Source organism: Triturus cristatus, chromosome 6 (genome assembly GCF_964204655.1).
Source record: "Triturus cristatus chromosome 6, aTriCri1.1, whole genome shotgun sequence".
Taxonomy (NCBI): Eukaryota; Metazoa; Chordata; class Amphibia; order Caudata; family Salamandridae; genus Triturus; species Triturus cristatus.
The window spans coordinates 520,026,534-520,053,168 of NC_140589.1; the positions used below are offsets into that span (position 1 = coordinate 520,026,534).

Here is a 26,635-nt window from a genome sequence, read left to right on the forward strand (position 1 = left end):
GTCTATTATCTCTGTGAGCCCATCTGTGTACTGGAGCTTGACCTATTTCCTAGTCATTTTTACTGCGTTCTGTGTACCAGGATAAATCAGGATAAAGACTCTCACGTTTCCCAGGTATCGATACCTCCTGTTCATATCCATCTCTATTACGAAATGGATTCCTGTCCTCTGCATTGTACTGCGGGTTTCGATCGGCCAATCTGTGTCGATCCTCTCTCCTTCTCAACTCAGGGGATTGATCCCTATCATCTCTACGTCTGCTGTTAACATAATCATCGCTCCCCCTTTCTCTTTCCCCCTCTCTCTCTCTGTCTCTCTCACGACGGGGGGACAAATCGCGTACATAACGTCGATCATCACGACGATCAGAGCGCCCACGGCGGTCGTCATCACCGCTACCGTCAGAAAAACCACGATCACACTCAGTCGTCCGAACACGCCGGGCACCCTCCTTTCGATCCAAGCCACGTTTGCGAAACATTTCCCACAAACAAGAAGTAGTCTCACCGTCAATGTCCTCCTTCCGCACACCATCGGCCATAAGACCAAAAAACATATCACGTCTAGTAAGTTTATTGTCACCAGGAGTGCGAGTGTCAGGCCGGGACTGCCGTTCAGGTTTAAACCACTCACCCAACTCACCGAGTTGGCGTACCGATTCCAGCACCATAGATAATATGTTACCAGTCTGATTAATCAATAAAGTCATCATGACCTGCTTATAAGCAACAGGGGAAGAACGAATAATACGATTCCGCACAGAAGATGTCAACAAACCATCAAGCAACCTGTCAGCAGTATTCAGAAAAATTGCCGTTTTCATCACCTCCTCTTTGAGACGTTGTGCAGCATCGCGCAAAGTATACCACGGTTTGTCATTCACAGGCCAGTCAGACTCAGTAGGATATTTTTGATTACAACCCTCAGTCGCCAATTGAAGCAAAGTAATTTGACCACCACCATTAAAGTTACGAAAATGATCCTGTACAGTAGAATCCGAACTCAAGGAACAAAATTTCAAACAATCGCCAGCATCCAACATAATGCCAGCAGCGCCCAGTTCATAAAGGCGCACCATCCATGTGAGTAAGGTCTCACCAGCTCGCTGCCGAAATCGCTGCAAAATATCACTAATTTCTTGTTGAGTAAAATCCTCCAAAGAGTCTAAAGCAATACCATTCGGAGCACCGGGAGCCTGCTGCAACTTCCGCCGAAAAACTGGATGCACCGAGACCGCGGGACGAGCATCACAAGGAGCTCGACCAGTACACGTAGAGGAACAATCAGTGTAAGAAGCATCGACCCCACTCGAAGGACGAGCGCAATCACGGGGTGCACCATCAGAGGCACAAGAAGCAGATTTACAATCACGGCCGGAGCGAGAGGACTCGCGCTTGGCAGACTCCTCACCCGAGGAAGGAGAATCACTCGAGTTCCAGATATTACCATCCCATTCATCAGGATTCCAATCCAGTCCGGCTTTCGCCACGACCAGACGCACCTTTCGCGTCGAAACCCGACCACGCCGATTCTTGTATTTATAACGAGCAATTCGCACAGCCGCCCTCTCGGCAATAGTTTGGTACGTCTCAAGTTTGTCAGCAAGCAACTTATTTTGACACCGCAACAAAGTATGAGCATTCTGAATGTCAACAAAGTTCGCTTCCACATCCTTATGCAAATTCTGTAACTTCAACAACCTCTCATGCAGAATCCTGTACGCAGACAGAACAATCCAACCTCTGCGCCCCAAAACGGGAAGCTCATCACCCTTAGATACCGGCGCCTTCTGTAAACAAGTAATAACATTAGCCGGCTCCGCCAGCTCCAAAAAAGAATTCCAATTCTCACTCAAACCAGTAGAATCAGCCCACTCACGGGCTAAGGCTTCATAAGGCGTTGAATCCCAGCCGGGAATATCAACGGGCAACTTAAAAGTAGATTTCGACTTTCTAGAAAACATCTCGGAAAAGAAAGAAAAAAGAAAGAAAAGAGAAAAGAAAAAGAAAAAGAAAGAAAAAAAAAACTATACACACAATTATATATAAATAATATAAAAACGAAACCACGCACGCGCCGAAAGCAAACACGATACAACCACAACGCACACAGGTTTCGTAAACGGTTCGTGACGCCAAATGTTCTGCTTGGGTTTTCGGATCAGATAGAACCCGCTCATCAGAGCCTCACTAACCCAGACAGAACGTTACCCCCTCCCCCTCCCTAGGACCTATTTACAATAGGCAACCACATATATCTACCACCTAAGGACAGGGAATTCCTACTCATACATACCAAGACCTCTTATAATCGGCGGCCTCGCGATCCCATACGGATCCAGACCTCTCTGCCCATACGACAGTATCACAAGTGGCGGCCTCGCGATCCCATACGAATCCAGACCTCTCTACCCAGACGGCAGTCTCAGCACAAGTGGCGGCCTCGCGATCCCATACGAATCCAGACCTCTCTGCCCATACGACAGTATCACAAGTGGCGGCCTCGCGATCCCATACGAATCCAGACCTTTCTACCCAGACGGCAGTCTCAGCACAAGTGGCGGCCTCGCGATCCCATACGAATCCAGACCTCTCTGCCCATACGACAGTATCACAAGTGGCGGCCTCGCGATCCCATACGAATCCAGACCTCTCTGCCCATACGACAGTATCACAAGTGGCGGCCTCGCGATCCCATACGAATCCAGACCTCTCTACCCAGACGGCAGTCTCAGCACAATCGGCGGCCTCGCGATCCCATACGAATCCAGACCTCTCTACCCAGACGGCAGTCTCAGCACAAGTGGCGGCCTCGCGATCCCATACGAATCCAGACCTCTCTGCCCATACGACAGTATCACAAGTGGCGGCCTCGCGATCCCATACGAATCCAGACCTCTCTACCCAGACGGCAGTCTCAGCACAAGTGGCGGCCTCGCGATCCCATACGAATCCAGATCTCTCTGCCCATACGACAGTATCACAAGTGGCGGCCTCGCGATCCCATACGAATCCAGACCTCTCTACCCAGACGGCAGTCTCATACGACAGTTCATCCTATGATCACCATAACATACAAAAAGGGAATCAGTCTCACTATTCATCAGATCACACAAGGACTGCCAGTTCGAGCATAGCCTGTTCTCCGGTTCGAGGGGCTCCTCTTTCCCATATTCAGTTACCACTTACCTGATCAGGGTTAACATCTGTTCATGTAGCCGCAGCTGACTAGAAGAATAGGCTACCCTCTCATACAAGAACACGCAGCACATGTTGGTTCACTACAAACTGGGTACTTTATTACTCATTACATACGCAATCACATAACATTACAATATAACACATAACCTGCAAAGAAAAGTGAAAGATTAAGTTGTACACTCTAATAAGAAAGGGTCGACATCACCTTAGTAGTATGTAGCCTGCACTCAGTGGTCATCTAGGTTCCCTTCTCGTCTGTGCCTCGGCTCGCCTGGAAGTCACACCTCCGCAGTCACGGATACATGTCTGCACCACTATGCGCTGTTCTCTTCACCCTTCTCCGAGTCACTGGGACCTCTTCCTTATCGGCTACTCTCTCCTCTCTGGCTATTCTGCTAGGAGAGTATCTGTCTCTCGGTTCTTCTCCGCCTTCAAGATGGCGTCTGTCTTCCCTGGAATAAGTAGTAGCTTTACTGCTAACGGCTAGATGCCGCCTACGGACTGAACATGTAACTGCCTCAGACTTTCACTAATATAGAGGTGCGTTTCCTCATGGAAAATTCCGGCCCGTAACCTGCCGCCCACCAAATTCTTGTACCTCCCCGTACCAAGGACACGTTCCCAGCCGGCCGGCCTGATGTAGTGTCTTCGGCATGAAGAAAAATACAATCCTTCGATAAGGGCCGGCCTGAACCGGTTCTCTCCAAGCGAATAACACCTCATAACTAAAACATTACATTTGACCTAGAAGCATCCCAAGCTGCCGGAGCAGAAAGAAAGATGGAGTCTCTCCCGTTTGAGGCCTACCAGGCCTGAATTCAGCACGGCTCCATGAAATACCCTCACTACAGGACAGGTTATCCCTAATATTAACGAATCTATCCCCTAGGCTATGTGTGCAAGCCCTGATCTATGGGGAAGAGCACAGGATCATGTCGAAGTGCCTGGTAAATAGGCTCCATTCACTACTCTAACCCTTAGACTTGAATGGTAAGAGACTGAAGTCACATTCAATCACCTTTCCTCACAAGAAGGCCGGGAAAATCGAGCAGAACATGCCTGCAGTAGGATAAACTCATTAAAGAAAATAGTGCCCTTTTGTGCTAATCTTCCAGCACTACCATTCACTGTTGCCTTAGGTAGATGCTTTCAAATGGGGACACCATCTACAAAACCTTGATATTTGTCCACGTTTACACAAAACGCCCACTAATCATTGAATATCCATACTCACATGGTGTCTTTAAGAGCCTTTATCGCTCAGGTTGAAGAAGGAACATTCTCTAATAATGTGGTAGATTTAAAGGGGGTATTTTTAAATGCAGGCGTCAGTGGCTGAAATTAATTGGAACCTTCCATCCATCACTTTTTTGTATACTTTAGTGTGGCAACAATATCTGCAAGTGGGGCTGCTGTCTCAGTATCATTTCCTGGTGGGCTACGGCTCCAGGACTAATCACCAGTAGGACTGCCCATTTGATACACCTCACAAGCAAAGCTAAGTCTTTAATACTAGTCAGCTGCAAAGTGTGTCACATTAATAATACTCAATTGTAGGGCTGCAGCTCTAACGCTGCTAGACAGCAGGGTTACCATCTCAATAATACTGACCTACAGGGTCGTCACTTAGCTATTACTAACAAACACATAATAATAATAAATATAGGTACCACTGCATTTACTATGTTAATTAGATCTATATTTGCCGCAATGATCCACTTGCAGTACCGCTGTTTTAGAACTTTAACATTATAGCTGTAATAATAGAATCTATGTCGTCATCCCGCAGTCTTTTTCCCCGCAGGGAATCACTGCGCGGTTGTTACAACAACCGCGTTGTGATTTCGCATACTATTACTCCGCAAGTCGGAACAACGACTTGCGGAGGAGGGGCACTGGATGTTGGAATAGTATAATTTACTATTCCAACTCCAGTCTGTGCGGACACTAGGGAAGGTGTTGGATTTTAAATCCAGCACCTTCCCCCCCCTCCGCAAGTCGTTGTTCTGACTTGCGGAGTAATGGTATGCGGAATCACAACGCGTTCGTATTTACGACCGCGTTGTGATTCCCTTCGGGGAAAAAGTTTTGTGGTAAATGTTGTTTACCGTAATAATACTTTATGGCTGTGATGGTGCTGTAGTGATATCCGCTGGCAGCACTGCTGCTTTAACTGTACTCTATGGCAATGCCACTACGGTAGTTGCACTAGCTGGAAGTGTTAGTGATGTTTTAGTGGTTGTCTCTGCCAGCACTGGTGCTTGTTATCCTATTACTGCTGCTGTTGTGATACAACGGTGTGAAAAAGTGCTTCTTTAATCTTTGTGTGAGTGTCTATCTTTCAATCCCAACTGAGACCTCTCACTTTAATACTTCCTGGTGGAAGTGCTACAATAGGACTATTCTCCAGTGCTTCTGCTGTTTCACTGTTTTCCTGGCAGTGCTGGCACTTTCATATTACTACTCTTCGGCAACAGTGCTCTTTTTACTCAACCGTCGAATCTTTGTGTTCCTTACTGTGTCCTGTGAATGGGTTTTCACGGTGTACTTACTGGGAGCTTAGGGCATGTACGTTTCCACCATGGGGGTATTTGTGAAGGAGTGGCCCGAGTTCACAACAGCTGTAAACAAGGATAGACCTGTTGAGCTAACACAGGGCCCTTCCTGGTAGGAGGTGGGTCACAGAGCTACTAATTCCTGGCTATTTGGGATAGTCACTTCCGGGAAACCGTGGAAATTGGATAGTCATGTCCAGAATCCCCAGCCTCCGGTGTCCGGAGCCTAAGTCAGGCTGGAAGACCAATGTCCCCCGCACCCACTCACTGCCATCCTGATCAAAGGGGTTGGATCCAAAGAGCGGCATGGTGCCGACCTCCGATCCCGCTGGTCCAGGCACCGCTGTCCGCCCTCAGGCCTCTCTTACCACTTCTTTGGATTTAGGTTAGAGGAGCAACTAGGAAGCACAGCGGACGTTGGAACTGGAGACTCACGTGACCGTACGTCAACGCACCTGCGCAGTTCCAGCCTCAAGCACCGCCCTCCTGTGACTGATGCTAATAGAGGCATTTCGAGGCCTTGGATTCTGTTTGACTAAGTGTGACGTACACCGTTGAGTGGTGAGATGGAAAAACAAGCATTTGCAATGCAACAGGACTCGCATTCACACGAGACCTATTGCATTGCAAACGGGAGTGTGAGCGGGCGGGGGCAGGAGGACGAGAAGGCACGAGCAGTAAGAGAACCTCATTAAAGAAAAAAGTGCTCACAATTTAAATAGCACATACCGTTCAACACTCGAAGTAAAGGGGCCAGGAGCCATGGAAGGATACAAATGATGACATGGCCGTCATAAGGAGGGACTAACAGCCTATAAACCAATCGGAAGGCAGCATTTAGAAAGGAAAAAGACACAAGCCAATGAAAAAGTGGGCGTGGCTTCTCCCCGTACTCTACTACCACAGATCATCCCCTAAGCAGCGCTTGCGTGCTGGCTCAGGGCTCAACCTAAAAATAAACAATATTAAGCCGCAGTGAAAGCCGGAGCTGCCTGTACATGGCAAATAATTGCTGGACTATCAAATCATACTAAAGCAATTATAGTATTGCATAACTGTGCACATCAAATGAAATTAATTGCAACATGATTTTACAATTAAAATATGCAATCAAATAAAATGAATATATATATAAAACGCAATTGGGGAGTTTGAAACTGAAAAAGTGAAGATTACATCCATTGTCAGTGCAGTGCCCATTTCTTTAAACAAAATGTCAGTGCATGAAATATGTGCAAGTAGTGGGAACCCAAATTGCAGGAAAGGGAAATCAATGCCCCAAATACATTGAAACAAAGCAAATGTGAAGCACAACTGTGGTCAACACAGCCCAATTAAGCCCATTATATCATCAGATATGCAATAACAAAACATTTCACACACATGTCTAATAATAGAATACAGAAAGGAGTGAACTGATGAACTTAAATCATGGCCTAGCAGCTAGAAAAGAGGCTTTTACTTCCCGATGACTGCTATATAGAGAGTAGGCTCATGAAGTGGCCGTTTCCCTTCCCTTCGGCCTTTAATTTGAAGACCATGGGTGTACTGGGAAGTGTAGTTTTTGGTGAGTCGTGTAACAAAAGTAAAAGTAGCAGGTTAAGAAAGCATATTTTTTTTTTTCTGATGGTCAATTCTAAAAGTCATTCTTTATTTACTACAGTACTGAACCTGTTGTACGTTGACGTTTGATCCTCGCCATGTACAGCAGTTAGTTTAAGTGCAAAGGATGGCAATGGGAAACGCAATCCCATGTTCATGTCTTCCAGGAACATATTTATATCCAGTGGAACCTAGAGCTGCAATGAATTCCTTGTCAGCAGGTAGGGGTCATGATGGCTAGTGCTTCATGTAGCTGTGGCAAAGGACCACTTTGCCCCTTATTGCAAGGACCCTCAATAAAAGCAATCAACTGCTGATGGGCGGGTTGTAGTAAAAGGCAAGCATACAGATTATTTATTTTATATTTTTTAAGGAAAGTGTGTACAGTTACCCCGCTAAGGAAAAATTGTGCAAAGTGTAGCGAATGCATAGGTATCTCACATTATTTAATTTCTGTGTTTGCTCTGTCGTGGGGCTGAACTGAGTTCTGCCTAGATCCTCACGTTCAGAGAGGTAGATCATGCTAGCCTTTGCATGGCTGTACACTGTCACTGTGTTATGCCCCCTTTCTACTATATTAATAGACTGTTACTTAGTGGCTCAATGAGCTAAGTTCTTGCTTCTAACTTTACTAGAGATGTGAGGGTCACGTGTTCAAATCACAATGTGACCAACACAACCTTTCATTCTTCCAAGGCCCATGCATTCAACACTATTACATTGGTTAACATGAGTACCTGTTATTACAGATCTTGAAACTGCAACACTTTGCTATTATGCACTGTCTACAAAAATATTGTATTGCGAAATGGACAGCAAGCATGAGCAGCAGTTCTATTTGATTGTCCACCTGGTCTGCTAATGCACCCAGCTATATTTTAGCTTTTACCTTATGATTATTCGCCTCTGTCTCGCCCCAGGACATTTTGTATTCTGCTGCTGATTTTGTCCCAACGACCTCACTGGAGATCGTGCATGGGGCAATTTCACATCAAAGAACATCGTTGTGTTACCTCTGTAGCTCCCTGCTGCCGAAACCTTTATTCCACCACCCTGTGTTCAACCCCACGAGGAGACCTAGAATAAGACGTGGCTTCCAGGGCCCACTGCACTTCCACGCTGTTTTAAACCACTCATTTGGTTTGTTCCATAGCATACACGCCCTTTTCTGATGAGATAATTGGGATCCTGGGGCCTCTTCATTTTAACTATACTCAGAGAAAACCAAGGGGCTTATTTTTTAGAGCCCTGCATCACATTTGCACCAGGGCTCTCATAAAGATGTATGAAGCCACATAAAGCCACCCTGCGTGGCTTTGAGTGCCCTCATAAATCATGAGTAAGGCGATGCAGCGCAAATCGCTGTGTCGCCTTACTCTGCGCAAGCAAGGCATTCAATGGACGTTGGGGTGGGTTTTCCCATGCAACATGCATGGAATTTGACCCTGTCCCAGATTTACATAAACATGTAACCTGGGGAAGCACCAAATCAGTACACCCCCTGCGGTGAGCTGTAACAAGGAGAAATAACGTCATTTCTCCTTGTTTTTCCCTCTTTCCATGTGTGCTACATTCAGGGGCGGCTCCTCCATGAGGGTGGAGGAGCGTTCCCCCACTGCTTTCTCACAGTGTGAGAAGCAGAAACATAAAATGGTATTAGAAATACCATTTTGTGTTTCTGCTTCTTGCGCTGCGAGAAAGCAGAAGGGTTTGGTTAGAGGTTCCTGCTCTAGGGCAGGGGAGGAGTGGATTTCCCACTGCTGAGGTAGCTGACTGTTTGGTCGGCCCTCTGTGGCTGACCAAACCAGTCATGTGCACTCTGCCTTTTCTCCATGTAGGCTGCCTGCTACATGGAGAAAATGGCCTCCCATAGACGCCTGGCTGGTTGGCGTACCGACCAATCACAACGCTACAATTGCAGTGTTGTGATTGTCTTAGGGGAGGAAGGCTGCCTGCTTCCTGTTCAGGAGAGGAGCAGAGACGATGGGAGACCGGGCCGGGTAAGGTAACTTTTTATTTTTTTAATTAAAATTTTTTATTAAACTTTTCCCCCCACGTGACCCCAACCCCCCCACACGCGAGACATGCTGGCCGCGACTGCCTACATTCTTCTGCGCACATAGAAAGAGGAAAACACCTCTTACAATGGTTTTTGTGCAGGAAGGTGAGATTTAAACCAGCCTCTGTGTTCTATTGCAGATATCTGGCACACTTAATTTCAGTTTCAAATACGATGAACTGGATTTCATGTATGGATTATCTGGGCATGAAGAATGGATAAACTATATGACTATTGCCATAAATGCAACAGTCACGGATTCGCTCACAGGTATGGACTTTAAAGTGTACTTACTTCCGCTGTCATGCATTTAATACCTTCAATTAAACTAGCCCTGAAACATATGATGGTACGATGCATGCGCTTGTGAAGTCTCACATAACATGAATGGTGTCCTACTGGTTTTTGGATGTTGCTCACTAACAGATTTATAGACTTTGGATACATAAGAAATGCTACTCCTTCTAACATGGGTGATTACTACCCCTCTGACGAGGCCATGACATGGCTAGTGGTTGGTGAAACCTTATCTATACTTGTGCTTTGCAGTTTTTCTTTTACATGGACTTCCGAGAGGTGACTTCATACTGGTTCTACATGTGTAAATCTGTGTAGCCTGTCATGACTCGCCCTGCACCCCTTACCCACTGAGAGCAAGAAATGTGTGTTTGTGAAATGGTGATTGGATATCCGAGAAGGAGCACACCCCTAGCTGCTGTACCTGTGTGTGTATGTAGCCTTTGATGTTGTATTGTGCTCCAAAGAATCAGTGGTAGTCAGAGCTGCTTCTTTACTGTCCCTACATGTCTTCTTCACTGTTGTAGCCATTGCAGAGCCAGGTGTACACTTCTTGTATGGATTCACATACTTTTCAATGGAGCAGGAAGGGTTCTTTATGTTCCGCCTACATGGATCGAGCTGATTCCGGCACTTTAGCATCTGGCTTCAGAGATAAAACTCATTGCACAAAGGGGTGAACCAAGTGCATGGCCACCCTCCTAACCTACATAAAGGAATTAGGCTAGCTGCCCATCCCTCGTATCCTGATCTGGGACGCGAGAGACCAGCAACAGCTCCTGATTAGCTGTAGGCTTTCTCAATCTGACATACAAACGTGATGGACATTATTGAGAGTTTACTATCACCGTGAAGACCAGATTGACAGTGTACCTTTGGTAGCTGGTTGCCATGGACTTGTACACCACCTACAGGATGATGCACTTTAGATTCACTGGTTCCCTCCAAGACTTTGGGAGTAACTTTGAATTTGATTTGCCTGTTGGCATTGACCAGACTGTAACTGTTCCTCGATGTAAGCTGACCCTATAAATCAGCTCAGAGTTCACCTTTTGACTTTGAAGGTCTGACTTTTGACCTCACAGTTACTCAAACAAACTGTTACCCAACCATTCAGTCATATTCCTGGCCTTGTCACCAATGACATAGTTCTTCAGCATTGACTTTAATGCCTCCTAGATTATCAGTTTGTAGACTAATGAGCGAATGTTAGTCTGAAAATATTCCTTCCTTACCAGTTCTTGATGTTCCAGCACAACAGAGTATTTTGGTTTCACTGCAGTGAGTCTGCATGTGACCTTGGGTGCACTGCAGTGAGTCTGCATGTGCCCTGTACTTTCTTCCTTCTTCTCCCTATGACAGGACTGAGTAATGTGATATTGCTTTGAAACAATCTCTGCATGTTAAACTATATGACAGTAAGAACTAGGTATATGTAAAAAGCCTAAACATGCGAAGGACAAATGAGCCAAGCAAAGAGTATGCTCTTTGCTCTGAGTGCCTTTCCATCTAAAAATGTCTTCAGCCTAATGCCACTAAGAACCTGATGAGACAATGTCTCATCAGGTTCTTAGTGGCCTCCACCTCCACCTCCTATATCTCCTGATCTATCTGGGTTGGGGTCTGTAACTCCTTTAAGATAACAGCCTACTACTAATTTCTGTGACAGGGTGTCTTCAACTGGATCCCCAATTTCCCCCAGTACGTTTCTTGTCAAATGTTATAGTGCATACTAATTTTCGAATCGATACACTTCAAACAAGCAGTGGTACCACTTTGATTCAATCTATGGCCTTCCAACCTGAAATTGAAGTTTTTGATTGAGACTTGTTGCAACAGTTCTGGAACCTCTGTTAAACCCTGTATGATCCATAAACAGTTTTACTCTAGAATATTGAGTAGGTACTAGCATTATACCGTAATATCGTGGACAAAAATATCAAAAGATGCCTACCTTAAAGATATATATATATATATATATATATATATTCACTGAAAAAACCATAGGTTTCACACATGTTATAGTTAGCTGGACATTTTACTGATAAAAAACCAATGAAATTCCCCCGTTATAGTTACTGTAGGCAACTATAACTCACGCGACCGCAATCCTCTGCTGATGCTAATACTGTATTTAGACACTTATTTGCCCATATCTTCTTCCATTAAATTTTAGCTATACATATATTACAAATATTTTTTTTTCATAAAGACACATATGTCATCAGCAGAGGATTACGGTCGCGTGAGTTATAGTTGCCTACAGTAACTATAACGGGGGAATTTCATTGGTTTTTTATCAGTAAAATGTCCAGCTAACTATAACATGTGTGAAACCTATGGTTTTTTCAGTGAATTAGCAAGGTTTTTTAAATGCTATTTCCTAACTATAACGTGTGTGAAACCTATGGTTTTTTCAGTGAATTTGTACGGTTTTTTAAATGCTAAGTTACTTTACGCCATTTGTGGCGTGCGCGCCCACTTAACGCAGTTCGTTCCGTGCACGGTTTTTATCAACTTTAATAAGCCCTGTACATTTGGTGGCCTTCGGCCACCAAAAGCACAGGGGGTGAGGTCAATGTGGATAGTGTTTTTTTTATTTCGATTTTATAATTTCATGTTGCCAAAATTACGTTTTTTTTCTCTATTAATAAGCCCTGCACATTTGGTGGCCTGCGGCCACCAAAAGCACAGGGGGTGGGGTAAGTGTGGATAGTGTTTTTTTTATTTTTATTTTTTTACCGTAAGCGTACGGTAAGCTTACGGTAAGCGTACGGTAAGCGTACCCCGCGAAATTGCCGAAAAAAAAATAAAACCGTTTTTGCTCTTGGGGGATGTTTGGGGACTCCCTCAACATGACTATGTGGGAGGGAGTTGTCAAAACAGCCCCGTAACATGTTTTTGGCCATCATGTTTGATAAACAACACTCAGTGCGAGAGACAAAATGGCGGACGCCGCTTCCTGGTTTCGGCCGATTCGAATGTTTACTAAGATCTAAGAGCCAATCAAAATCGCGCTCGCGCACGCCACCGTAAGCTTACGGTAAGCGTACGGTAAGCGTACGGTAAGCGTACGGTAAGCGTACCGTAAGCGGGCTCAGATATATATATTGATTTAAAGGCTATTTTCTCAGAATCTACTGAACAGATTTACACCAAACCTACAAAAGGCACTTCCTTGACCTAGGGACTACCTCTCTGCCAAATTTCTAGTAATTCTGTTCAGCCGTTCGGGCTGTAGCTCGTTCTAAAGGTCCTATGGAAAAATGCATGGGAAAAACGCGTTTTGGGACCCCCCTTTTATCTCAGCCCCCGCTTGACGAATCCCCCCGAGACTTTCAGGGTAGGAGCGGAGCGTAGCGCCCCACCTATTTTGAGAAATTCGCGAGGATTCGTCGACCGGCGCCAAAGTTATTCAAAATAGAATGTTGAGGTTTTCCTATGGAAACGTGGTCCTAACTATAACTACCTACTGGCGACCGCCAGTAGGTAATATATATTGCCAAGATACAATTATGTGGAGTTGGGTATACCTACTTACATGTCAATATTTTTGTCCTCAATATTTGGGTATAACAATATTTCCTACTTGATTTTCAGGACCCACATCTTCAACAATTTATAATCTAAACTTTTCATAATTTGAAATACATTTTTCACCATGGGTGTTTCCTCCAGTAATAACAGCACAAGCATGTGCTTCTTAATTAAATACATTTTGATATCCTGAAATTATGGCATGGATCAGACCCTTCAGGTCCTATGTTTGTCACTCCTGCTTCAAATCATCTTCCATCATTCCTAAAGGTTGTAATATCTCTAAGAATATTTTAGTCACAGAAGACGCAGCATTATTCATTTAACAACTACCCAGCTATTCCTTCTGCCATTTGTTGACTGTATCTTTGTCTTTGACACTGTACATTGCTCTAATATCTTTGGGCAATTTTCACATTATACAAATACCACATGCAAAGATACATAATTAGCAAACCACCCCTGCAAATCCTTCCGCATATGCTGATTATTCTTCCTAAGCCCAAAATTCATTGGATGGTTCGGGTGAAAAGTGGGACTACAGACTCTGTTGTGCAAGGTGAAGTGAATGTTTAGGTGAGTCCCAGACATGTGTGTTTCCCTGGTTACACTTTCAGTTGACTGATGGCAGCCAGGTGCAGAAACTTGACACCTCTGTGTGGGTAGTCGTGACTGGAACTCCTTTGCTGTGAGAAGTATTACTCCACAAAAAGGCTGTGTCTGGATAGCAGCCTGTAAAGGCTTCTTGAATGGAGGACCACCCCAAACCAGTTCTGAAGATGCACAAAGGTATAAACTTCTCCTGTCTCCTTTTACTGTATACCACACTTGTTCTTCCTGTTCCAAGTCCTATATCACCAATGAAGGCAGTTTTTTAACACAGTACTTAGTGGGCTGCTGTGCAGCCTGAGCTGGTGTGTCCCTGACAGCCAGCTTGACACTGGCTGGAAGATCTTTATGTCTATCCTCAAGTGACAATAAACCAGCCTGTGTGCCGAGCGAGATAGAAGGAGCCTGCCAGTCCTGCAGGTGTAACTGTCCAGAAAGAGCATGGTGCAGCAGATCACCAGTTCTGGTGAAACATCCAGCAGAGGAGGACTGAAGAGAGCGATCTGTATACCCCGAAGCAGAGGGCGAACAGTCTCTCTGTGAGTGGTTCCCCGTGGGAACCATGGCAACACTTTCTGAAATCTTGAAAGCCTGGTCAGGGCTGTGATCTGAGTCTGAATTAGCCTGTTCGTGGCCGTATTGCATAGAAGATCTGCCTATGTCAGGCCATATCACTGAGAAGAAGGCTGACCTGTGTGTGGCCTATTGCCCTGTAGACAATTGGTATGTGAGCGACCACGTTGCCCAGAATGTCAGCCTGTGTGTAAGAAAATGCCTCTTTTTGCATGATCACACCCATTTTTGTGGACAGATGCTGCTGTTTTTTTGACACTTCGTCCTGGAACTCTGATAACCAGGCCCCTGTGCATGTGATCTGATCCCTAAAACATGTTGAAATTGACTATACAGCTTGTTAATGTTCCTATAAGTCCCTAGAGTATAGTACAAAGTGTAACCAGGCCCTGTAAGTTAAATGTCACTAGTGGACTCCAGCACCCATTGTGACACCACTAAAGTGACAATGTAAAACATGATTGCAGGCCTGCAACCAGTAACCTTGCTGTGCAGGTTTAAAAACTACAAATTCAGCCTGTCAAAATAAACTCTTTTGACAGGCCTAAACCCTTTTTTAGATATTAATAAGCTACCCTATGTAATCCTTAAGTACCTGTAAGGCAGAGTGCATGTTACTTAAAAGTAGGACAGGTAAATGTTTAATGTAAAACAAGTCCTTACAGTGACAAGGCCCTAAAAGGCATTTTTACATTAGCAGGGTTAGTTGTTCCTTAGGAAATTTGAGTGTTAATATTAAAATGAAATAATGTTATCTCTGCATAGGAGCCAGATAAAAAAGTTTAATTCTTGGACTAGTTAATATATTTATCACAATTCCAATTCATTAGCAAAGTTATATTAGTGCTAATATTTGAAGAAAAACACCTTCCATCTGCCTAAAGCCTCTAGAAGCCCATTTCAGTGAGCTTCCCACTCTCACCCAGAATCTGAATGGCACCTTGATTAGGTGTGAACTGGCTCCCAGAGCTGAGACTAAAGGCTTGGGTGTGGTGAGAAGTCCTGTTCCTCAGACAGGATGACCATCTGGACAGTGACTAGGAAATTAATTATCTTCAAAGGGCACGCCCTGCCACAGACAGATGTAGCAAACACATGGGCCTGCCACCTCTATTGTCCTACTAGCCAGCCAGGCACCAATCCAAGTGGGAAAGGAACTACCACCATAACTGGTTTAGAGTGACCACAGAAGAGGAGTTGCTCCTTTTCCTGGCTGCACCTCTAGGGTGGGCGGCACAGGAGCTATGCATAAGGAAACCATCTTGGTTGTAGATAGAGAGGGGCACTAAGCATTGTCTGCAATAGGGCGCACAAGAACTGATGCAAAGATGGGTAGCGTTATCCTGGAAACATTTTCCTTATTGGTTAGGAAGAGGCCTAGAGTCACCCCCACCTACAAGCTAGTGCCAGGCATGACTATGGCACCCCTAGACGCCCTCTTCAGAACACTACTGCATAGTTGGAAGACAGAAGAAGGACTGCACCTCCTGTTGAGACCAGTGGCGAGAACCTTAAGTTTTGGACCTGCTCCCACATGTACCCAGGACTAAGAAGTGGACTCCAAGGGTCAGTTGGCTGACCTCAAGTAAAGCTACGGGGACACAAAAGCCGCACCATCCCCACATTCCTGGAAGAGCCCAGAATGACCAGTTGCAATTGGATCTGCCCTGGACCCTGCTGTTGGCTTCGGTTGAAGTGACTCCTGTCCCCCAAGTCCTGTTCCTGAGGTCAAGAAGCCTTAAAACAGAATGGCACCTAAGCACACATAGTCAAATTTGTATTTGTTGATTTCTTGTAGAGTTCCCAATTTTCTCTGTAGTCAACCTCAGTCCTAGCACAAATGGTATATGGTGCTTGTTCAATTCAGGAAGACATCCAGGTACATCATTACTTGTAAACACCACAGTGTTTCGTCCTCCTGGACTTTTTAAAGGATATGCCACTCATAGAAAAAGTAGTACTCTGTGTCTTTCCATAAATATTGAAATCGTGTATTAATGGATTTCTCTTCTATTTCTGTTAACCACGTTATAGCGTACTGTTTGCCAGTGGGGAACGTATCCTCATTGCGTATATATTTAGAAGTGTGTTGGAATCTTAGTAGCGGTATATCATTGAGCAGTGCCTTGATAAGCCTGCTAACCCTAGTCAATGGGACGCAGGACCTGGAATGCCATGCACACAAGGTGGTTGTACCCTTAATTGGTGTCAGAGTGTACACTTCCTACCGAAATGTAAAAGCTGGAACTTAGAAACTTTTTGATAACTTTTTGTTTGAAGAACTGCTGTGGGACCTAGCACATTCTGCCCACCCTTTCACATAGGGAGCATCGCCTGTGGGCCTGATTTCGTAGCAGCTCCCACTACTTTCTTCTCCACAACAGCAAATCTGATTTAGCGGGCATCCAACAATGTCAAACTCTCTTTGGCTACAGCCTGCAGCTTTGCCGCACTGAGAAAGTCTAACTTACAGAAGAGTCCGAAGGTAGAAATCTTTTCCAGACTCAGCGCAGAGCAGCAATCGTTCAATGTTGATGGCTTTCCAGGCGCGATTCCCAGACTTTTCCCTCTTAGAGATTTGCCAGCCTTTCTTGATGGTTTCACAGTGACCTCTTCCTTCCTCAGCCCATCACAGACGAGACAGTCTTCGAACTCAGCTCTTCAGCCTTGCCCCCGCTGAGACTCTACCTTCATGAAAATGTTCTAAGTCCAATGGTAACTGTTGGCAGGTGGTGTATTAGTAGTTGCTGGTAGGTATCTACCATTAGTAATAAGACCACAATCACAATATAAGGTCCAGTCAAGGTCTCAATAAATTACTCCCTTGCTCAACCATTGGTAGTTGGCTACGGGCAGGCAGGCTTAACTTAGGAGACAGGTCGGTAAAGCATTTAAAAACATCAACCCATTTAAGAAGTAAGATACAACACACAATAAAAAAATCCAGCACCAATTTATAAAAATAGGAAATATTTTTGTGATTAAAATGATACCAAAACAGCAAAAATCTAATATAGGGAACAGGGGATTTGAATTTTTAAAGAATAAACACTTTCTAGTGCCTAAAAGCCAAAAGGTCAACTTTGGGACATCTGGTTGCGCTTGACACGTACAAAGTCAAAGTTTCAGGCCGATCGTGGGCTGGATACAGTGAGCAGTAGTGCCCAGTCAAATTTTTACCTTCTGACATAGTCACTTTTATTGAACATTTTCCCTCGATGTTGAGTGAGGCTCCGTATCAGGCTGGCTTTGGGTTCGACATCGGCGGCTTGGTCCAGCAGGAGGCCTCAGTGAACTCCTAGAAGTCTCACCAATGACTAAAAGCTCTGGAGCTTCAGCGCAACAAACCTGAATTTCAGCCCGGGTTGCGGTTGCACGTCACAGGCCTGACTCCTGACGACAGGTCAGTCAACTTATGGAGTTTATGGACAAAATGCTTAAAATGTTCTCATACGTCTGGAGATGCATCTATAAGGTCTTTTTGGGATTCCAATGTGTCCACAACACCAATTCAAGGTTCCAGAATCTCTGAGTTGCCCCTCGTGACGTAGGGACTACAGTTTCCACAATGTAGCTGGCCGAATCATTTAAAGTCCAGCTGAAAGTGGTCAGCTGGTTTCTTATTGCTAGAGATGATGCAGGTGGAGCCATTTTAACCTGTTGCTTTCAGAGAGGCCACGCCCTAAACTTTCAGAGCACGTCAAAGTCCTTCTTTTGCTGCAGTTCCATAGTGTGCAGCAGGTGCAGGCATTCAGATTGCAGTCCCCTTGATGCATGCAAGGGTCCCAGCAGGGCAGTCCTTCTTCTTCTTTTTTCTTTGGGCAGGGATCACAGTTGCTGGGGCAGCTCTCCCATATTTATACAGGCCTCTGGGGTGACAAGCAGGGGGCACCCCTGACCAATGGCATGCAGGATGCCACACTCAGGTATGACAACTTCCTCTAAAGTGTGACATATTCTTGTCCCAGAAAGCACTGTTCTTTAAAATCCAATATGGAAAAATCACTCCTGGAGCTTAAGATCTGGCTAACCATACCTACCGGGGTGGATAATTTTCCCAACACTCCCCTTCTAGTCCCTCTGCTAATTCATTTACTGGGGCTCCCTTATGGCTGGGGGTGCAGGAGTAGGGGTGGGTCTGTGTCCTGTACCCTGTACTGAGTGTGTCTCCCTCTTTGAAGACCAGTATGGCTACCCAGCCCCCTTTCTGCCTTTTGCTCTGACACTGCAGATCTCTTCCCACCAGGTGCCTCGTTGTTTCCTTTCAGGCCACTTCACACCTCCTCAGAGCAGCTTGGCCCAGCCTGTCAAAAGGCTGGGCAATCAGAAGAGACCCCTCTAGAGCTAGATTTAGGCACATCAATAAAGCAAGTTCAACAACTTCTTCTCTGTCATAGTTATAATAAATCCAACCTTGCAAATTGTTGAATTTATTCTGTCATTTAGACACTTTGAAATATCGTTTTAGCTCACTCCTGTCAACAGTTAGGCTTTTTTTAAAGTTTAAAAAAGCCTTCCAATGTTAGCCTATGGAGCTAATGGGGAAAAACGAAATTGGCAAATTCCTTCACCAAACATCTTCTACAACGGCCCTGCTTATATTTACCAGTCACCCTACCCCTGGGGCACCTAGGGGAGACCTTAGGGGTGACTTGCATATACAAATAAGGTAGCTTAAGACTTAGGAAGTACCTCTAATTCATACATTTTTTAAAAACCAGCCGGCAAAGGACGGCTGCCTTTAAAATCTCAGCACGCAACAAAGCGGTGCACGCTTAAGTGCACTAAATCTACTGGAGCTCTAAACCTACATATCCTACCTTATACTAGGGGCTTACAGGTAGGTTGTCATATCCATTGGAATTACTCTTAATTACCATATACCTTTTACACAAAGCACTGGCCCAGTGTCTGGTTAGCAAGCAAAGCCCAGGGCACAATCAGTCAATAACCACCAGTATCAGTCACAAAATATGAGTGATCAGGGCAAAAAGCATGACTTTCTCACAGTAACTCTTTGACCGGGACCAACCTAATCCTGACCTGCGATCCATTGCTGTTGGCCTTAAACCTTACCTTTGTCCTAGTCTAGTGTGACCAGTTACCTACATTCCCCCTTTGCATTTTTTGTCATTATTTTATTTAAAAACTTTTAAAATTCATATCTCTGATTCCCTTTATTAGATTATTGTCATTATAGTGTAATTTTGTCTGGTGACATATTCTCTATTCCTATCAATTGGAGTGGAATTTCTTATGTGTTGTTTTTTCAACTTTTTAACTGCTTTAGTACTTTTCAATGCTTTACACATTTTCTTAAGGTAAGACTGTCTCTTCTGCTTCTGTGCCTTAGCTACCAGGAGTTGAGCTCATGTTTGAATTACTGAAACCTTTACTGGACTGTTGTAAAATGACGGAAGAGACTCCTTACAGAATTAAGGGTATTTATTCACCAAGTAGAGAAGAATGAAACCTGACCACCTCAACTGGGGAAACTGCCTCTGCTCAACCACGGAGTCGCGGAACCCTGGGCTCGAGAGATAGAACACAAGCATGTCCACAAGCCCAGGGGTACCGCGAGCCCGGCAGCCCAAGCAAAGTCACACAGAGGCTTAAGATAAAACATAACAAGGACCTAACAAAAATAGTGATATTATTACTTGTAGTGGACTGCTATCCAACCAAACCAATAATCCACTTTTTCAGACTGTGCATGTCTGTGTTGACCAGAAGGAGATTGGCCTTTGTGTGACTGCATTACCACAGTGACCTCAGCTTTTCTGTGGCTGCCCCCCAGGAATGGGATCGGACTGTGCATGGCTTTACTGACCCCCGAAAATCTACCCACACAGGGCCTACCTATTCCATGACATGATCAAGTCTTCCATGGGAACCACATGGCTCAACAGCCACCAGCGACCAAAGGAAATGGGCAGAAGCATCACAGCTGAAGTTGCATCTGCTGGTTGAGCACCCACAGCCGGAGATGAGACACCAAATGGGGTTCCAATGAGCTGGGTGTCTGCCTACCAGGACTGTTCCACCATGGATGGTTAAAATTGAACAGGCCAGAAATATTATGTCCTAAACATTGTTTACAAAAATATTGTCCCATTAGGTATTGATCTTCGATGATTAACCCTACTAGGGTGATATTTTTATGCACAATATTTAGGATGCATTATTTCTGTCAGGTGAATATTTTGCTTACGCTATTCGTATAACGTACTCTCCCATCTGTTCTTCCTCTCTACATTGCATCACCCGAACCAAACATGAATTTAGAACGAAAATCTCAGTTTCATCTTGTCATCATTGTGCCTCTGCTCAACTACTTAACCCAGAGCTTCACACTCACTACCTGCCTACTCTTGCATCATATGGCTAGGTTTACAGATTCTCATTATTCCAAATTATGAGATAACTTTTCTTAGTCAGTGCCAGGACTCCATGTTGAAGGGTCTCAGAGCAGACAGGGGTTACTTGGACCCAATAGTAGCACCTAGGGCCGTATTACACAAGCCCACTGGGGGCGCAATGGTTGTTTGCACCCTCTTTATGCGCCCCCAGGGCACTTTGGTATTACAGAAAGGGCCGCAGATGCTTGTGGGACTCCTTTTGTACTAGAGATAGCGCTGGTGCACAGACACCACCTGTGCTATCACTAGAGGGCATTTCCTTATTTGCATGGCCCCATGCAAATGAGGGAATCACTTTGCCTTTGCGCCATGTGCCATATTAAAGACATGGGCACACAGGCAAACATCCCTTTAAAAGGCACATTGAAAGTGCGCATCAAAAAGGTGGCACACTTTCAATGCATATTCTAAATGCAGCCCTCTAAAGGAATGAAAGGGGGTCCCATGGACCCCCCAGACATCCCGTTGCAGGCAGGTGCAGTCACTCGCTGCAGCTGCCTGCAAGCGGATCTCTAATCTCTTTTAAAAGTGTAGGCGGGTTGCTGCCTGCACAGAGAAACATGGAGCAGCTTTTAACAGCTACCCCGTATTTCTCTTGAATGCACTGCCCAGGGGGCAGCGCAAGTTTGCAGCTTCCCCGAGGGCAGCAAATACTTTCTGGTAGTGAGCACTTTCCATGTTTGCACCCAGCGTACCTGCTCTAAGGTGCGCCGTGGCACAAACATGGAAAGTGCACCCTATCTGTAATACAGGTGTTCATGGGCCTCATACTGTGTAGCTCCTAACTGGGAACTGAGTAACACTTTGTAGCACCTGAAACTTAGGGTGTCGAGGCAGAAGTAGACCAAGGCTTGCTTTATGGAGGTAATATGGGCTAGAAACTCTCCATTCAGCAATGCAACATTCAACACTTAATAACTAACTATCCAGCCAGTTCCCTTTCTTATAAAACTGAAAGGTACTTTATTAGACAAACTATTAAATACTACACACTCATTTACAAATATGGTAGGTGGAGAGCCTACTGTGACATCCTCTTAAGGGTCATAACACCAACAGGGAGTGTGGAGGAAAGAAAGGCCTCATAGCTCTGTTAATATCCTAAATGTGATTGGGAACCCTCATGCTGGAGACACCCCTGATGGTCTGCGCACCATCATGCCCTGAGTCATAAATCCACAATGCCATCCCATGTGCCCACCCAAGGTAATGGGAGCAGAAGTAAAGGCCAGGCCTACTGGCTTTGTAAGAGGGCCTCCACAATAATTAAAGGCAGAAGTATAAGGTTAAAACAGAGTGAAACCTATATAAAGAATGTTGCATGAAGGTACCACTGTCATCAGCATTCAACAGTGTTCACAACAATTCACTGTTAATATTGTTGCTGTCAAAATAATTAGCATTGTTCAATATTATACAATATATGAGTTTTTCTTTCAATTTATACTAGCAGCCAAGTAGTAATAGGACATGGAAACAAAACTCCCTGCGCATCACCAGAACCCTAAGCCTAAATGTCCCAGCTCTAGAAATGCTTGTAACTGCACCTAATGTTTCCGCAGGTCACTATTTCCTTAACTCTGTAGTCTTACCACCCAATAAACTATTCTGGTGGTACCTCTGTTGTATCAATGCTCCACAGAATCAAATATGCAAATTGTATTTCTATTCTTCATGGGAAGGCCTTTTGTTTTCCTTTTTAAATGGGCCTGATAGTGTAATTGTTGGTTTACTGCATGCCTGAGCCCCTCCTGCAGTGCACCCATGCCATGGGGACATAAGGGCTAAGGGAAACCCAAGCCTGTAAAGGCTTACTTACTTTCTGCTTGACAAAGCTTTTGAATACTGGCACAGATGCTGTCCTACTTCTTCCATCCTTTCCTGTGAGGTCGGGGATTGTGTTGTGGTTTTCTCCTCACTCCCCCCAGACATGGGAAGTGGGATGGGGAGACACACTGCAATACTTCTATTGCTCTGGCCTTCCCCATAAGCTCATATGAATGGAGCTTAGTAACATTCCACAAGACCCCGCGGATACTTGCCTGGCATGGGGATCAAAAGCATAAGGCGAGGGCGCGCCATACTCCTGAATAAGATTTAGCCAATTTTCCCGTTGAGCCACTTACACAGAAGAAATTGTGTTTTGCTCCTGTTGGTATACTTCTGCCTTCAGGAGAGTTTATTCTAGGTCTCTAGGTATCTACAATTGATGACTTTTCAGATGGAGCTATTTAGACTGCTGTCTCTCCGTTGAGGAAGAGCTCATGGACCTGATCTCCTGCCCGAAACCCCTTAGCAATCTCCTTGGATCAGGGTCTCCAGCAACAGTCCTCTGTGGTACTCAAGGCACACCACCTTTTGTGCTGGCCCACAGGTGCGATGGCCTCCTGACCACACACAGGGCATCTGTGTGTCTTACAACAGCATTAGCACCCCTTCTAAGGTACCTCTAGTCAGACATGGTCAACAGAAGTTCCAGGGCGACCCTTTCCTCCAGGGACTACATCATGTCTAATTTATCCTATCCCCCAGAGGAAGTTGTGTTGCCAGTGTGAACACTCTTGGCCATTTCTTCCAATGCAACTCTGGTCAATAGACCTTTCAAGTAGCCTGAGAGGAAAAGGGGTTAACAACAATTTAAATCTTACCGTACAGTATGATGATTAAGACTACACAATAAAAGTCTGAACCAGTAACGTGTACGTAAAAAGGTTTATTACAAACTCAAAGTCAGACATATAAAAATCAATCTAAAAAAAATACTGTAAAAGTACAAGATGATCAAAGTAAGATGGAAACCGCATACAATATTAGTCCTCCACAGCAAAGAACATATAAGAATTTCACTGGCAGTGATACAAAAAATAAGGGAAAGGATTTGATGACTAGACAAATGGTTTCAATCCTTCTCTCCATACATGGAAAAGATTTGAGGTATCTACTAAACCTACACTAAACTAAGGATAAGGGAAACCCGAGTGAATCAAGGAAGCAAGAAAGGTGTCATCATCAGAACCTCTGAAGAAGTTCTATAGGCGAGGAGTCATGTATAGAAAGAAGCTAAGAGAAGTCTGTACCTCTCCAAGTCTATAGGGAATATGACTAACCCCATGGTGGGTTTGGTAGTTAAAATACATAAAGAACATTCAAGAAATATGACCTCATACATATCACAGTACTTTTTTAGTTCCCAAGCAAGAACTTGGCGCCTTGAACACTAATCCCATATTCCAGTCTCGGATTCCTAAGCATCCTTGGATTCCTCCCTTCGTCTAATAGTACTAACTGGTACACTCCCTTTGTTCTTCAATAAAATTATTTGACCTTGCCAGTTCTTCCACACCTCACTATCTCTGGATTACAATGTGCTTTTCAATAACTAATGAATGCCTTTGGTCTGCACCTGCAGAGGAAAAAACATACAGAAAAACAACTTTTACCTTAGTGTTTCATGTCTCTACTGCAAGCTTAAGGCTCACAATCACGCTAACTTAACAGTGTTCTTTAAATGCATATTAGTACCACAACCTACATATAATCCAATAAATTAAATCTTTAAGAAGGGTATCAACTATATTATACTGTACTCCTATATGCAGCACAATAAACTATTACATGTAATATTAAGTTAAAATAACAACCGGTTACCATTTATAAAGAAAACATTGAACACATATGATTCCATTCACACTAATCCTCTGCAAGTTCACTTCATTAAATGCATTTTAGCGCACCACTTTACCATCTTGACTGATAGAAAATGAATATCTGCAATCCAGACATTTCTGAAAAGGAAAATCGTTTATATTCAGATACACATTTGTCAAATCACACAATTAATACACTTCAATACCATTGGTGCACCATATCTAATTGGTATTATTGCATCTCACAAGTACATAAGGACATGGCACATAGATATATATGGCCTAGCCAAACCTAATTGATGGAGCCAAAATGATGCTACTCCAATACCCCCTCTGATGGCGATTAAACCATCACAGATTACATTCAGATAATTTTCGGATTAGACCCATCAAAAGCTAGAGGTCTTGAGCATCTTTCATCTAGATGATTCATATCATCATAATAACTGCTCTGACCTTCTTTTAACTCCACCTCTGCTCTCTTTCTCTTCACTCAATGCACTCCCCGTCTAACTTGTGCATGGTGACATCACTTAAAGATCAAGAATAGGACTTTTGCACAGAAAGTGATTATCAAAAGAGGCTTCAAAATGGCGCCCATGATTATACTACCCAAGCTTCCAAACCATCAACCTATCGAAGCAAATCCATTTCCAATAGCTTCCAAAGCAGCTGCCGCTTTCAACTCTTTCAAATCCTTCGTCAACCAGGATATATTCTTTATATGTTTCTTCAGGTCCTTACTTTCATCTGAAATATAAGTACAGCATTACTGATTTTTCAACATCTGACATACCCCACCTTCTTTTGCGAGCAAAAGGCCTAACTCAAGTCGGTTCTGCAAGACCATTGACCTTATTGCAATCATCTCAGTATTTACAAGTTATAAGGAATTTACTGTACTAGTAGCCACTTCGTCCAGCTTTCTAATTTTAAAATCAATTAGAATCACTCCCACAGATGGGATTATGGCACCAAAAATATCTCCTACTACTTCTGCTGCACTAACACCTCATTTGAGTGTAAATGTCTCTTGCCATACAGGATCATTAAAATGTTCCACGTGATAAATCTTCGGTAAAACTGTGCCACCATAACAGGTACCATGATATCCATGTGGCAATTTGAAATATGCATTTAGTCCATAAATAAAATAAACTCCAGGAATCATAGGGTCCTGTCCCTCCAGGAAACGGTAATTTTACCCTCTTGCTTCAAATGTGTGTTCACATTTGCTCTTCCCTAGAAACAATGGATCTATTTGCCTCTTATCAACATGTATACACAACTTTTCTTTGTGTTTCCAATCTAAAACTAAGGTGAGTACATTCCCTTTTTCCTGATCTTTCATTTCTTCACTTCCCTACTTGAGATTTTTGAGATCCTTATCAGTTTCAAGTTGAGACTTTAAGTCTATCCATATATCCACTACCAAATCCCAAAAAATGTTTTTTCCACAACTGACATCAAACAAGTCAAATGATGTCTGTGTGCATATGTCATATCGAATGATTCACAGGATATAAAAATATTTGCCTGCAATCTCTGCACTATTAAAATAAGGGTTCTTATTTAAATACTTGATAAGGGAAACTTGTGGGAGAACTACATCATAATTTGAAAAATAATATTGAAAACCACCTTCCCCATAAAATATACTTAATAAAAGACTACAAGAAATACCATAAGTCCGAGGGAGGTGATGCTAGTTAATTCCCTCTAAATCAGAAGCGAGAAACTGAGTAAAAACATAACAACTTCTAACATTTATCGTGTCTATGTACTCATAAAGCAGTCTAAAATAAACATTCAAGGTATAATCAGCTCATGCCGGGTCCTGCGTTTTCCTGCTACTCTTCTGAACAGGAAGCAGCCACAGGCAGCCTCCCTGCCCTCCCCTAAGCCAATCACAACGCTGCAATGGCAGCATTGTGATTGGTGGGGACGGCACCCAGCTGGGCGCCTATGGGGGGCAGCCATTTTCTCTATGTAAGCTGCATGCAGCCTATATAGAGAAAAGGGAGAGAGCGCATGACTGGTTTGGTCGGCCCCAGAGGGCCTACCAAACAGTCAGGTGCCACAGCATTGGGCAAGCCACTCCTCCCCTGCTTTCAAGCAGATCTGCACACCCGCCCGC

The 26,635-nt window shown here is 44.2% G+C and overlaps 1 protein-coding gene across 1 annotated transcript in view; it reads left to right on the forward strand.

Moving 5' to 3' along the window:
• LOC146817360 (CD109 antigen-like) overlaps positions 1-26,635 on the forward strand; it is a 1,044,213-nt gene that overhangs the window by 370,129 nt on the left and 647,449 nt on the right. The window contains exon 9 of the mRNA XM_085610952.1: positions 9,557-9,686. Within this exon, the coding sequence (XP_085467078.1) occupies positions 9,557-9,686 (130 nt within the window). The remainder of the gene's footprint in view (positions 1-9,556; positions 9,687-26,635) is intronic.